Source organism: Myotis yumanensis, unplaced genomic scaffold (assembly GCF_028538775.1).
Source record: "Myotis yumanensis isolate MYYU_CA2020_CCGP unplaced genomic scaffold, mMyoYum1.0.hap1 SCAF_5, whole genome shotgun sequence".
In the NCBI taxonomy this organism is placed as follows: Eukaryota; Metazoa; Chordata; class Mammalia; order Chiroptera; family Vespertilionidae; genus Myotis; species Myotis yumanensis.
In genome coordinates this window covers 28906634-28920613 of record NW_027223756.1, presented here as the reverse complement: position 1 = coordinate 28920613, position 13980 = coordinate 28906634, and the positions used below count along the sequence as shown (strand labels likewise).

The following is a 13980-nucleotide window of genomic DNA, read 5'->3' as shown; positions in this document are numbered from 1 at the left end:
AAGGGTCCCAGGTTCGATTCTGGTCAAGGGCATGTACCTTGGTTGTGGGCACATCCCCAGTAGGGGGTATGCAAGAGGCAGCTGATCGATGTTTCTCTCTCATCGATGTTTCTCTCTATCCTTCTCCCTTCCTCTCTATAAAAAATCAATAAAAAATATATTTTAAAAAAAATTGTGTATCCTTAGGCAAGTTACATAACCTCTCTGAACCCCCTTTTGCAAAAATGGGACAATAGTACCTCCATCACAGGGTTGTTGGGGATAGTAAGATAGTATACATAAACAGGCCTAGTGTAGATCTAATATTGAATCAGGACTTAGAAAATACCTAAGTCAAACTAATTCCCAGTTAAAACAAGCAGACAGAAGACTATGGAATAAGGGTTATCTTTATTTGAATTGCAAAGTACAAATATGAACCAGTTTTGGAAATATAGTTGTAACAGTTCAGAAATGGCACCAGAAACTTCCAGAAGGGACCATGAAAGCATACGCTTGTAGTTTTGGTGAGGTGGGTGGGTTCACACAAAAGCCATCCTCACCTCCAATCTTCTCTGTAGCAATTGATAGGTTATCAATTACCAAGAACAGTCAGCTCCAATGTTTCCTGTTCCTCCTCAGCCTTTTTTTCCCGCTAATACGTCTTTCGATTATCACCTGCTGCACTGAGCCCTTCTTGGAGTAGCACCAGAAGAATGGCAGGAGTAAGAGAAATGTCTTGACACAAGGGAGAGTGAGATCCCACTCTGTGGGCCTGAGGCTACAGAGGGTAGGGGGTTAGGAAAGCTGCAAGCATGGAAGCCCAACCTCTTCTGAGATTTGGCAGGGAGAGAACACAGGGAAACACCGATATCTGTTACACTTTGACATCAGCACCTTGGGCTTTCAAAACACAAACGGTAGACAAAATCGCCTAGGCAAGACTGCAGTCCAACTCATAGAGTGGGTCTGACAAAGTTAACTCCTACATCCTGACCATACAAGACCTCCCCCTGTGGCACTCTGATCGTGGAAGATCTGTGGAAATGTGGACAGACAATGGATGACAGATGGGTCATAGAGCCACCTCAGATTTGTGGCAGAAGATAGTGATGCTGAGCCAAGTGGTAGGGGAATGCGGGGTAGAAGGCCAGGAAATTGCCAACGTTAACAGTCTAGGCACTTGAAATATTATTGTTAGATTGTTAAAAACTAAATAAATTAACATACATAGAATAAAATAAATATATAATTTAAGAGGCATTTTACAAACAAACAAACAAAAAAAATAGTTGTTATTTTTCCATTTGGGTAGAAGTCCCAAAATTCAGAGTTCTCAGGCTTGTGGTATTTCACAGTTAGCTCATCAAATCCAGCACTGCAGGGTCCAAATGGCAAATCCCTTGGTGACTACGTGAGTCGGTGGCTTTTCAATCTTTGTCACTTTCTTCCAGTCCACAAATCTTTCCTTCTTCCTCTCCTTTTTTTTTTTCAGTCAAAGATCCTGGAGCATATGGAATTAACTGGCATCTTAATCCAGAAGACAAGTGTTTAAACAAACTTTTTAGGGTTAAGTGGGGTTTGGTGGAGGGGAATCAGAAGAGCATGAAGGTCCCTCACTTTTGCTTCCTCCTGACCCAGATCCCATTGGACATATTCTGTTTGGCACTTGAAGGCTCTGATAAAGCAATACTGGGAGGCCCAATCTAGACGGCAACTGGGGATGAGGGAGTCTTCATGGCTGGCTGTGAAGCCCTTCCCCTCTGCAGAGTCTGTGATCAGCTTGTGTCTTCTCAGAGGTAGCAGTCCCCAGCTGATTCCTAAAGAACAAGAGGAAGAACTTTAAAGCTGGATCCAGTCTTAAGGGGTCTTAAGAGTCTCCTAGATCCAGTCTTAATAAGTGGAAAGATCCTCTGGGAAAGGGTGGAGAGGGTGGGAGGAGAGGGGATGAGGGCTGGAAATGCTGTCCTCTCAGGCATCTCTCTTGGGTCTCTCTCTAGCAACTTTCACCCTTAGTGGAGATGAACTACTGACAGCCTTTTTGACAACCACTCTGCAATGGGACACTAACTCTACAGTAGCCTGCCCTCCCAGGTCAAGAGAAGAATTCAGTATGCCTTGAAACAGATCCAGGAAAGGTGGTGATGGTGCCATGGGGCAAAGACTGGACCATTACCTTGAGCACAGGTCTCTCTCAGTGGGAAGTAGTCATGCCCAACTTCACTTTCTCTTCATTTTCCACATCATAACCTCCTCTCCTATGGTACCTGAGGAAGGTTAAGTTTTGTGAGCAAGTTCTGCCGCTACAACAGGACGCAGATCCCAGAAAGAGTCCTTCTGAAGGATGCTGTCATGGTGGTTCCACCCACTACTTGGAAAAGCCCAGAGGGATGGCAGCCCTACAGACCTCTGATCAAAGGTCCAACTGTGCCAAGGAACCCAAACGACACTAACAGCAGCAGGCTACAACTTGCTAAGAAATTTACTCCTCACTTATATAATCCTCACAGCACCCTGTGAGGTAGGTGGACAGAGATTACAATCACTCAAAGACTACAACCCTCAGAAAGGTATGTAACTTGGTCCAGGTCTCACAACAAATGAGTTATGCTGCTTGAAAATGAGCACAGAGTGCTTGGTAGGTCTCCCCCAACGGAGAACATAACCTGGATTGGAAGCATGGCCTAGGGCCAGATGCCTCAGACTTGCAGGATATACCAATAGCACTACCCATGCCAAAGCACACAAAGCCAGGAGAAAGTTCTGTGTGGAGAGGTGGTTCCATGGGTGGGTTACCAGGTCTGCTGTGAGCAGCAGGACCTGCTATGGCCTGGTGAGTTTTGCCCTTGGCTGTAGACACGGGACTCGTGTCAAACCAGAGGAGTCAGGTCCTTGGAGAACCTGTCCTTGGAATGCAATCAGAATCCTAGCCCAGAATTTGGGGAGGTTGGAGGGCTTAATTGGTCACCCGGCAGAAGACCCGGGAGGAAGACAAGGAATGGCAGTGATTTGCAGAAACAGCCTGCAGGGGCCCCCAACACTCACCAAAACATGAGAAGCCCCACAATGACGAGCAGACAGACAGACGACAGCACCACGGCCACCACAACCAGGATGGTTGTGTGGTCATAAGTAGACAAGCGATTTTCCACCGGGAGACTCAGCCCATGGCACCTCTCTCCGTGGTAACCCAGGTGGCAACTGGTTCAAGACAGAACAAAGCAAAGATGAGGTTATTAGTTTGGCCTTTCACTTTTGTCAACGGCCCAACTACATGAGCCAAACCCCACTCCTCACACCCTCATGGTCCCTAACCATCATCCTGCCCTCTATCCTTCTCCAGTACGGGCTCTTTACACGCCCCTCTGAGGGCTCCATCGCCTTCCTCCCCCGCTTTGCACCCCCCTTCACCAATCCCTCTGATTCCCTGGCCTGAGATTCCTGCTCCAGGCGGGGAAAAAAGGAGGGGGGACTTCAAGCTCTCAGCTAGATGTGTTCCACGTGTGGATGATTTATTGCACGTGTGGAAGATGGTCTGTTTAAGCCGGTCAAGAGGACTTAATCATAAGAGCTGGTGGGTTGAACCGAGGAGATTCAGTATCGCTCCCTCTAGTGAGGCCCCTCAACACTCTGACCCAGAAATAAACCCGGCCTTCCCCATCAATGCTTCCCGAGTTCAGTCCCTCTCAGCCACTACCCAGCCTATTAATAGGTCCCATGCCTTTGCCAGGAGTCACTTTTCTCAAGTTCCCTTCAATTAACTCCCAGCTCTCCCTGGGTGCAGAGTCCAACTTGAGAGCTCAACTTCAGCCTTTGGCCTCTGAACACTGGGCTATGGGGCCTCCTTCGTCACAGGACAAAGCAAACAAACCAAGGTAATATCATGCCCAGCTGTCCTGCCAGAGCGTGGAAGAATGTCAAAAACAAACCCCTGGCTCTTCTCACTCTAGAAATAAATCAGATGGCAACTGCTTCTTCTAATACAAAGCATTTCCTGGAAGCTCTTAGGAAGACTCGGAAGCGCTTACAATTGAACAAGCACGTTTCCGTCCCTTCCTTATCCTGAGCACCGGGAGACCCTTTGATGTAGGTAGGAATGCCATGGCACGCAGCAGGGCAGAGGTGTGGACTAGATGGTCTGACTCCGAGCTCAGTGTGCTGCCAAAAGTTAAACAACTAGCATGCAGGAGAGCTAAGACTAGAAACCAGCCTTGGCAGATTCCAAATTCATAAACAGTGCAAGTTCCCCCAGGAAAATACATATGTGATGGGTTGATGGGTTCCTAGGGCTGTTGGGCCCTGCTCTCTGACTGTTACTGTTACTATTACTGTTGCTGTTATTGTTATTATTAACTTAAATAATAAATAAGCCAGGTGCTCTGCTAATTTCTTTACAAGGATCATTTCATTTAACCTTAAAAACATCTCTATGAAGTAGGAATTGCTCTCCCCATTTTAAAGATGACGCGACTGAGGCTTCACTTCTTAGCTAAGGTTACGCGGCTAGAGAGTGGTAGAGGCAGGATTCAATCCAGCAGTTTGGATGACTTCAGATACTTGCTCTCCCAGAGGGAGGAAAGCTGAAGTTGAGCCTGTTTTTCACTTGCAGCCTATCATTCAAACCCCACAGGTAGTTACTCAGATGATAGAAATAAAGCCTGGCCTCAGGGTCCTGCAATCCAGTTACATAATCCCTCCACCCCCCACCCTGAGTCAAAAGGATAATAATGTAAACATCCTAATATTACCGACCTCCCGCTCCCTTTGCAGCAGACTCCTGGCTTCCCCAGGGAAGGAGGGAGGATGAGTGCATTCCAAACACCCCAGGGTGGGGGCAAGATCATGTGTCTTCTCCAGAGCCAGAGAGTGAGTGCTCCATCAAACTGGGACATGACCCTCCTACCCATGTCTGTGACCCATTTCAGAGCTTCTATTACAACAGAAGCAAGAACCCCCTAGGGTCCAGAGACATCTTCCAAACTGGGTTTCTCCACCTCTACTCCAGGCGGTGGAGGGGGCACCATTGGTGCAGGGGGCTCAGAATACCTGAGTTCCAGACTGGCTCTGCTGCTACTTCTACCCAGGCAATCTTGGGCAGTTACGTTTACCTTTCAAAGCATTGGTTTTCTCATGTAAAATACAGGAATAATGCCCAGCTGGCATGGCTCAGTGGTTGAGCGTCGACCTATGAACCAGGAGGTTATGGTTCGATTCCTAGTCAGGGCATATGCCTGGGTTGTGGGCTCAATCCCCAGGGTGGGGCGTGCAAGAGGCAGCAGATTAATAATTCTCTCTCATCATTGATGTTTCTATCTCTCTCTCCCTCTCCCTTCCTCTCTGAAATCAATCAAAATATTTTTTAAATATATTGATTGATTTCAGAGAGGAAGGGAGAGGGAGAGAGAGTTAGAAACATCGATGAGAGAGAAGCATCGATCAGCTGCCTCCTGCACACGCCCTACTGGGGATGAGCCTGCAACCAAGGTATATGTCCTTGACCGGAATCGAACCTGGGACCCTCCAGTCCCCAGGCCAACGCTCTATCCAGTGAGCCAAACCAGCTAGGGCAATAAAAATATTTTTTAAAATATACAAGAATAATAAATGCCTACTTCACTAGAGTATTGTGAAGATCAAGAGAAGGGGTTTGCCATTCCTTCTCAGCACCTGGCAGTGAGGCAAGTAGAGCCCTCAAGCCTGTCCCCATGCCAGCTCTGAGTCCTCAACCCAACTGCTCCCAGGTTTCCTCCAGCCACAGGAAACTTTGCAGCCAATATCTGGGTCAGCAGCCAGTCAGGAGCCCCAGGAAACTGCTCTTTGAGGGTAACATTTGGCTGGTGACACAAAAGAGTTTTCCTATGGATGGTGGCCGGGGAGGGCTGGCTTAGGAAGCCAACTAGCCTCAAGCTCACCACAGCAGCCTGGACACACCCTGTGGTGGTTCCTGGTCTGGAGGCAAGGAGGAGCCACAAAGGGCCCCAGATGTAGGTGCCCAGATGTCACATTCCCCCAAACCAAGAGCTCTGCGTCTTCTTGGTGCCTTCTGCCCTGTATACCTAGGGCTGGAGGCAGGAGACAGCCAACCAGACACAGAATCCAGCCCCTTGAAAATATGCCTAGGAAGCAGACACAAAGTCTTCAAATCAGATTGCCAGTCTCTTCGCCTAGTAAAAGTCTTAAAGACCTCTAGGCTAACAGCTGCCCTCTTTAAAATCCGGCTCAAACTCTGTAAGGATAGACAGGGAAGAAGGATGCCAGCCAACACCCAGGGCAGCCCGGGGACATAAAAAGCATGTTGGACTGGAAGTCAGGCACCTGAGTCCCTGTCCTGTTTCCATCCACTTATTTAGCTGTTGATCTCAGGCAAATCACTTCCTACTTCCTGGCTCCAGTTTCTTCATCTTTCAAGTAGAGATAGTAAGCAATGCCTACCCAGTAGAGAGCGTTTGAGAATCCCAAGACAGGACTATATCTTCCCGCCCCCTTGAACAGCTGGCATCACGTACATGCTCAACTCGCATCATGTAGGCGTTCAACATACACCTGTTGGGCTCAACTCAAGTTAAATATAAACTTCAGGGCAAAGGAGAGAAGCATCATCATGGTTATCATCACCATCCCTAGGGCCACCTTGGCCCTGGGCACCCTTTAGGTTCTCTGGCTGAGGCCAGCTTTCCAGGAGAGCAATCTTACAAGGGTTCTCAGTTGAGTAGTGGAAGTCCATCCACCAACGCCCTGGTCCCATTTGGCCCAGACAGATTCCTGGCCTCAATCCCTCTTGACTACCCTCAGAGTCACTGCCTCCACCCTGTGTTAATGATGCCATTTTAAAAATTTAAGACAAACATTTCCTGCCCTGTCCCAAGGCCTCGGGAAGCATAATGTGGAGACTGTCTAGGTCATTCTTAAGCAACCCCCTCCAATACCAAGCTCCTGACAAGGATGTTATAGGAGAGGACACACAAGTGACTGTGGACAAGGTGGGGAGTAGTCAGTCTGTCTGCCACTTGCCAAGTACAGGGCAGCAGGGCTATGTGAGATCAGACGGGACGAGGAAGTTTTAAAAAGCCAAGGGATCTTCACCATCACAGAAAAGATGCCAGGCAGCCAGTCTTCTTGACAGGTTGGGAGGTGGTGTGCACCCAACAGTCTCCTGGCCCTGTCCAGAGTCTCCCTGGTCACAGAGCCTGCCTCCCCATAGGCCCTCACGCCCAGCAGGAGAGAGTGGATGTTTACAGCCTGACGCGGGTGTTGGCCTCAGGCACACTGGCGACATTATGCCTGCCAGAGAGCATGGCAGTGCCGTCATCCCTGAGGGGTTGCCAAGACAGCCGTTTTCTGGGCATGGCCTGACAGATCAGCTGGGGAACCCATGGCCCCTCCACCCACAACCCTGCCTAGGGAAGGGTGGTGCTGCCTGACTGGGGGCTGATGCCTACTGGATTGGGCTCCACTTCCTGTTAATCTTGCACAAAGGAAGTGTTCTCCCACCCCATGACCAAAGGCCAATACCCACCATGTGCCCTACCTCTTGGCCTTGCTGGGGGAGGGGGGAGAAAAAGGGGAAGAAAGGTTTCTCCCCACTCCCATGAGGATCACTCTCTGTGCAGTCCTACCATGCCTTAGACTCAACCCACACTCATGTGCACACATGTTCAAGGGCACACGTGCCTGCACAGCATGTATCCAAATGAACCGCATACCTGCCTGCAGGGCCTAGGAAAGGAGGCCACAGGAGCACTGCTCCACCCAGAAACACCCCATCTGGAGTAGGCACGAGGCAGGGAATGAAAGACCTGTCTTCAGGTGTCGGCTCTCCTAGCCACATGCTTATTTCTGAGCAAGCAGGAAATGACCCCAAGGATGAAAGAACGTCACAGACCCACACCACAGGAAATTGCATCCTATGCGGGGGATGCCCCTTCCTCTAACTAAAAATATTTCCCTTCCTCCCAACTTCCGCCCCAAGGTTGAGAAGAAACTGGGTGGAATCATGAATTCAAGGAACAGTGACAACTAGGAACAGCCACGTGGCTGGCAAAGAGTGGGCTGAGAGTCAGCCTGGGGGCAGGAACACTTACATGCAGGATGGAGCCCGGAGCTCCTTCACATATTTGCATTCTCCATGGATGCAGAAGTCCTTGTATTTCTTAAGACATGGGTCTCTCTTCTTTCCCAACCCCTTGCCTTTCCTCTTTCTTTTCCCATGCTCTTCCTTGCTGGGTGTGGCCAGAGCTTGTGGCTTGGAGGAGAAAGGAGCTGCAGGAGAAAAATACTCTGTTAAGTCTTTGACCTCCCCCCACCAACCCCTACAGAGAAAGAATCAGAATAGCACAGCATCTGGAAGGGAATGTACTCTTTGATCCCACCTGAAGTCAGAAGCCTGGGAGGCCCATTGGCTCAGTACCTCCCGAGGGCTGAAGAAAAGAGTGGGCAGAAAAACCAGAAAGTGGTGGAAGAAGTAGAGCCTAGTGGGGTCCCAAGGAAGGCATTTCACAACTTCAGTTTAAGAACTTCATTCCAAGAAGAAAGCTAGCTTCTGTGGAGTCACTGCAACTGATGGGGCAATTCTACCAACCTCACCCCCATCCCACTGTCCATCCCCATCTCCTATTGTCCCATGCCAACCTGGTTCTATGTTGGCCTTAAATCAACCTCATTTCCTGATGCTGCACTCAGTGCCCACTTGCAGTAAGACCATGTCAGAGATAAAACTGCTTCTGGAGAAGGTCCTTGGAGGGTTGTTGTTTTTTTTGGGGGGAGGGGTCCTAAAATAAGAACAGTGCCCATGTCCAGGTGGACTCCTCTGGGGTACCTATTAGCACCAGGGTACCATGAGCTTAGCAAGTAAGCCATCCCTGTTCAGGGCCTTGCTGTTTTTACTTCAAGCAAAATATCTGTCCTGCTCTGTGCCCTTTGCAGCTCACCACTTCTCTCATAGGTCCATTTACATTTATCCCCAAATGTCCTGGCTCTCTAGGATAGGGAGTACAGTGTGTAGAAGGGATAGAAAGATAAAAAGTAAGGGACTATCCAGAAGGAACTGAAACAACGATGACTCCCCCCATTCTTTCACACTTCAAAAGGGAAAAACTACCTCACACAGACATCCAGCTGGGACTGACCATAGGCTACGCCCATCAGCCCAGGGGTCTGACACCAGTCCCCCCTCATCCCTGCCCCCACCTGGAAAAAAGGTGCCCACTGTCCATGGCTGTAGCTAAGTATCTGGCAGACAGGTAAGCATCAAACATTAGACTGGAGGTCCAGGATACTCAAGCTGGAAATGACTTCAAAGAATATTATGGCTTTCCACACTGGCTGGTGTGGCTCAGTTGGTTGAGCGTCATCCTATGCACTGAAGGGTAGGCAGTTCAATTCCCCATCAGAGCACGTGCCCAGGTTGCAGGTTCAATCCCGGTCAGATGGTGTACAGGGGGCAATCGATCAATGTTTTTCTCTCACATCAATTCATTCTCTCTCTTCTCTCTCTCTCTCTCTCCCCCCCCTTCCTATCTCTCTAAAATCAATAAAAACACTTTAAAGGGGAAAAAAAAAGAATATCATGGCTTTCCATTTCAAGTGAAAAACTTGAGGTTCCCAAAGGCAGTGACTTGCCCAAGATCATACAACAAAGTCATACAGGGTTTGAATTAGAAGCATAATCTCTGGACTCCATATCCAGGGATCCTTCCCAATACACCAAGCTTCCTCACACACTCCTGTCCCCTCCCCCAGACAAGTCTAGAGCACCTGGGATGCTGAGCCAGGAATGAGACAATGAATGGGCTCTGAAGTCAGCAGGCCTGTGCTCTAATTTCAGCCATGTGAACTCAGGTAAATCACTTAATCACTCTGCATCTTGGGATTCTTGATAAAAAGTGAACAGTAAGAGTTCCCATCTCAGAGGGTTGCTATAAGGATTAATTAACCCACAATGACATGTTGAGTGCCTAGAACACAGTAGACACTTAATAAAAGATGCCCAGACAACCCAGTGACCAGAGCTGTGGTGAAATTGAGGCAGATAGCCCAAGCCAATCAGAGAGGCGAGGGAAAGAGTGACAGGGTGACAACCTGTCTCCTGCCAGGCAGAGAGAGCAATGAGTCAGGTCTGCAGAGGTATGAGGAGCAGGCATGTGGGTGGAGGGTGAGTCACAGCCCAGCTCACCCAGCCTAGGAGGTGAGGGCCAGGAGCATTCAGGGGTGACCAGAAAGGTCCACTGTGAGAGGATGAAGAGTGGGAGCCCAGGTTCAGCTTTGCAGCAGACCCTTGATTTATACAAAGCAGATACAGCACCTAAGGGAAGCGCTGGATAAGGAGGGAGAAGGGTGGCTCAGGGCGGGGCTAGAACAGGTGGGTATCTTTCCAACCAAATATAGTCATTCCGGTCCTCCAGGGCTCAGTGCCTGCTCCACCCTCAAGAATTGCTGCAGGTGGCTGGGTCCGGGATGCGGGCAATGTCAGAGGCTCTGGACTCTGCCCCATCTGCACCAATACTCAGCCATAGCCACATCTGCTGATTGGAGGATCCCACTGGGCCCTTCCTCCCTTGGAGTTCCTCTCCGGGACTCAAGGTGGCCAGGAGGTCTCCAGGTTTAGGGGAGGATTTGTAGGCATCCAGCATTTCCATACAGCTCCCTAGGGACCCAGTGCTCCTCACTCATAGCCTCCCCAGGAGGTGCTGGCTTCACCTGGGGAGACCAACAGTTTCTCATACCCAGCTGTTTCCCCAACCTGGAGACAGGTGGATGGAGGAGTCTCACACTGCATACCTACTATGTGCCTACCATCTCCACATCTGTTATTTTCTACAGTAATAGTCATTTGATGTGGAAATTAGGACTTATGCCCATTTTTACATAGAAACTCTAGGGAAAGCATCTCAATCATTTCTTGTTCCTACCACCCGGCATACCTCAGAGGAATGTACAGACCCCAGACACCTTGCCTGTTTCAATGTGCTCCAAGGTACCCAGAAGAACAGCAACTTGGAATATGGGAACCAAGAGCAAGAAAGAGCGGGGTCCATATTCCAGGATCCATCAGTAAGCTTGCCAGGCCGAGCAGCTTTTCCTTGAAGTCTTCCATAAATACCCCAAACCCACAGGTGCCCAAACAACAAGAATCCTGGGTCTGCTTATTCTTCACCTGCCCACCAGGGTCTGAGGATGGGCAGCTCCCACACCCACCTCTGAAAAGATCCAGGTCGGCCCTTTCTAAGTCCAGGACTTCCCGGCCTCTGTCGCCTCCGGGGAGCAGCAGCTGGTCCGTAGAGTCAGTGGGAGATCCCAGGTTGCTGGTTCCACCCGCCAGCCCTCTCCGCAGCCGCTCCAGGCTCTCTCCGGTCACCAACGCCGAGAGCACTGCGAGGGAAGGGGCGAGGCCGCATCAGACCCTCCGCCCAGACCCCGGGTCGCCACACGATGCCAGCGCCCGCCTGCCAGCGTGCACGGGCCCCACCAAGTGGCCCACGCCGGGGGCGCTGCAGCGACCTTCCCCCGGTACCCCCAGCAGAGCGTCCCATCCCCCCGCCCCCAGACCTCCGGGGGCGTCGGCAGCCCTCTTACCTGCAGCTAGAAGGAGCTTCAGCACCACCGACGGCAGCAGCTTCATGTTACCGGACCCAGCGGAGGCTACGAAGCAACAATCACTTTGGAGGCAGCGGCCCCGGGGCGCTGGCACAGGAACTGGGGCGGGAGGAGCGCAGGAGATTCCGTGGGGCACGGTCGCCGCCCGCCTTTGGGTGCAAGCCTTGCGGGAACCTGCGCGGAGCTAGTGGCCGCTGGGCTTCGGTCTGCTCCCTCGGTCAGTCGGTGCGTGCGTCCCTCCCGTGCCCCTGCGCTTCGGTCAGGGTGGCCTGCAACGTGATGCGTGCGGCTCCTTCGGTCGACTGAGCGCTGCCAGCGCGCGGCCGGGAATAAGGCTCGGGAGGCGCCGACGCTCCGCCCCTCCCCGCCCCGCGCCACCCCCTCCCCTTCCCCCTCCCGCGCTGGGACATCGCCCGGCTCCCGGCGCCTGCAGAATAGCCCCCGACCCGGCGGGCGCGACGGGGGAAGGGGGCGGGAGTAGGGGCGGCGCTCACATTTTTTGAGACCAGGCCAGGGCAGCCAGGGCCTGACTGCGGGTGAGGCTGGTGACCGGCAGGTGGCGGGAACCAGTTCCTACCTTTCCCCAAACCCTTGCCGCGATGCAGCCTTGTGACCGCTGAGCTGAGTTCTGTTCGTGGACACCCTCATTCCTTCCCTTCTCCCAGGCCCAGTCCCTAAGGCCTCCCTGCTCCAAACCAGGGCTCTCCACCATGTCAGCTTCTGAGTTGTGGAAACTCGCTTCTTTGCCTACTAACACTGCAAGTAGTAAGTAAGAATACATTTATTTATCATTTAAAAAGTAGACACATGAATGCCAGCAGATCCCATGAGCGCCAGGGTAACCAGAGTTGCAATTGCAGGCGCTTGGTATCAATCCAGCCAAAGCAAAGGAGGTTAGGACTCTTCCAGCCAGGGAGCGGCTCCCCCCCCCCCCCCATCTCTCCGCTAGAGGACATAGTATCCATTAGGATTTTTGAACGATGGGTTATAATTCCCAGGCTTCTGGGATTGGACAACACAGGCTATGAAACAAGCCTCAGATTTTTCCTTGCCTTTGAATATCACCTTCTTCCCCAACATAAAAATTGAGCCCACTCCTGCAGGACAAAGCTAGCTAGCCTAGGGTTGCTTTGTTCAGTAGGTGCCAGGAGATTGATGTGTTTCTCTTCCAACCTTTTTACTGTGACTAGGGTCTTCTGAAGTCAATGTCCTGACCCAAAGAAATGACTCTCAGTAGGTATTTCAGCTCGTAGGGACGTGCTGGGAAGGGATTTGTATGACACAGGGCTGGGTTGGCATTCAGAGCCCTCAAGTTGTGCCAGATAGCGCTGCTTCCGCCCATGTGTAGGGATAAAAACAGGCCTGCTATTTATACATCGTCTATCCGACTGTCCCTCTCCATCCCCACTTTTGCAGGGGTCAGTCAGGCTCTGCCCTCTTACCCTGCCCCGAGCAGCCCGCCCAGCCTAGGTTCTAAGGGGCACCGGAATTACTACAGCCCTAAATTGGAATCCTGCCTTTTCTACTTTCTGACTTTGGACAAGTTATTTAATCTCACTGAGCCTCAGTTTCCACACCTCTGAAAAGGGGATAATAGTAGTAATATTAGCACCTACTTTGGAGAGGGGTTTTTGAAGATTGAACAAGGGAACACATATAAAGCAGTTAGTATAGTGCCAGGCTTATTATAAACTCCCAATAACTGTGACATTATAATCATCATCATCGTCATCGTCATCATCATCATCACTAAGCATTCCACCTTGATCACTCCATTCCCTTAGAGGCCTCTTTTCTCCCTTTGCTCCACTGTATGAGGTGCCATGCTGTGGTTGGGCTGGTTTCAGGTGGAAGCTTAACCTGTCACCTATTTGGCCAAGTGCCACTGTGGAATTACTCCTTTGGGTGATAGGTATTGGGCCTAGGTAGGACCTCAGTGGATGGTCACCATGAAGGCCGCACCTTTTTTTTTTTCTCCCTCAGCAGCTGTCTGATCACCTGCTTCCCCCAAACAAAGCCACCTTGGGGTCATGGCTCTCCCCGGGGAAGCGGGGAGGGAAACACTTCCAGACACACAGCCAAGGCACCCACCCTTTCCCTGACCCAAGGCCAGGTTCACACCCTGCTGTCCTGTTCCAGCCTGCCTCTCCCTTTGCCTGCTCTTCCGCCTTCTCACCCCCGCATCAGCCTTAGTCCCATTCACAGGGCAACTCCAAGCTTTCATCACACCTGGAAGCCTCACCCCTGCTAGGTTTGTGTGTCAGCCAGGTTTTACGGGAAGGGCCTGGAAAAGAAGACAAAAGGCCTGGAATGTATTGGGGACAGTCACTTCCCCTCTTAGAACATTGAGTGTCCAATGACCAACAAAGAAATTGCAGTTAATGCAGGGGCAATCTCATTAACTTGTTT

The 13980-nt window shown here is 50.9% G+C and overlaps 1 protein-coding gene across 2 annotated transcripts; it reads right to left on the bottom strand.

Annotated features, from left to right (window-relative positions):
* Window positions 1-371: 371 nt before the first annotated feature.
* HBEGF (heparin binding EGF like growth factor) lies at window positions 372-11862 on the bottom strand. 2 transcript variants are annotated; one of them, XM_070414841.1, is made up of 6 exons: window positions 11551-11862; window positions 11173-11346; window positions 8061-8238; window positions 3025-3180; window positions 2156-2246; window positions 1712-1799 (listed from the first exon to the last, which is right to left on the bottom strand). In XM_070414841.1, exons 1-5 carry the CDS (start codon window positions 11594-11596, stop codon window positions 2174-2176), a joined length of 627 nt encoding a protein of 208 aa, XP_070270942.1. In that variant the 5' UTR covers window positions 11597-11862; the 3' UTR covers window positions 1712-1799; window positions 2156-2173. The 2 variants fall into 2 exon arrangements, with proteins under 2 accessions (XP_070270941.1, XP_070270942.1); XM_070414840.1 differs by lacking the exon at window positions 2156-2246 and having other exon boundaries at window positions 372-1799.
* Window positions 11863-13980: the final 2118 nt, after the last annotated feature.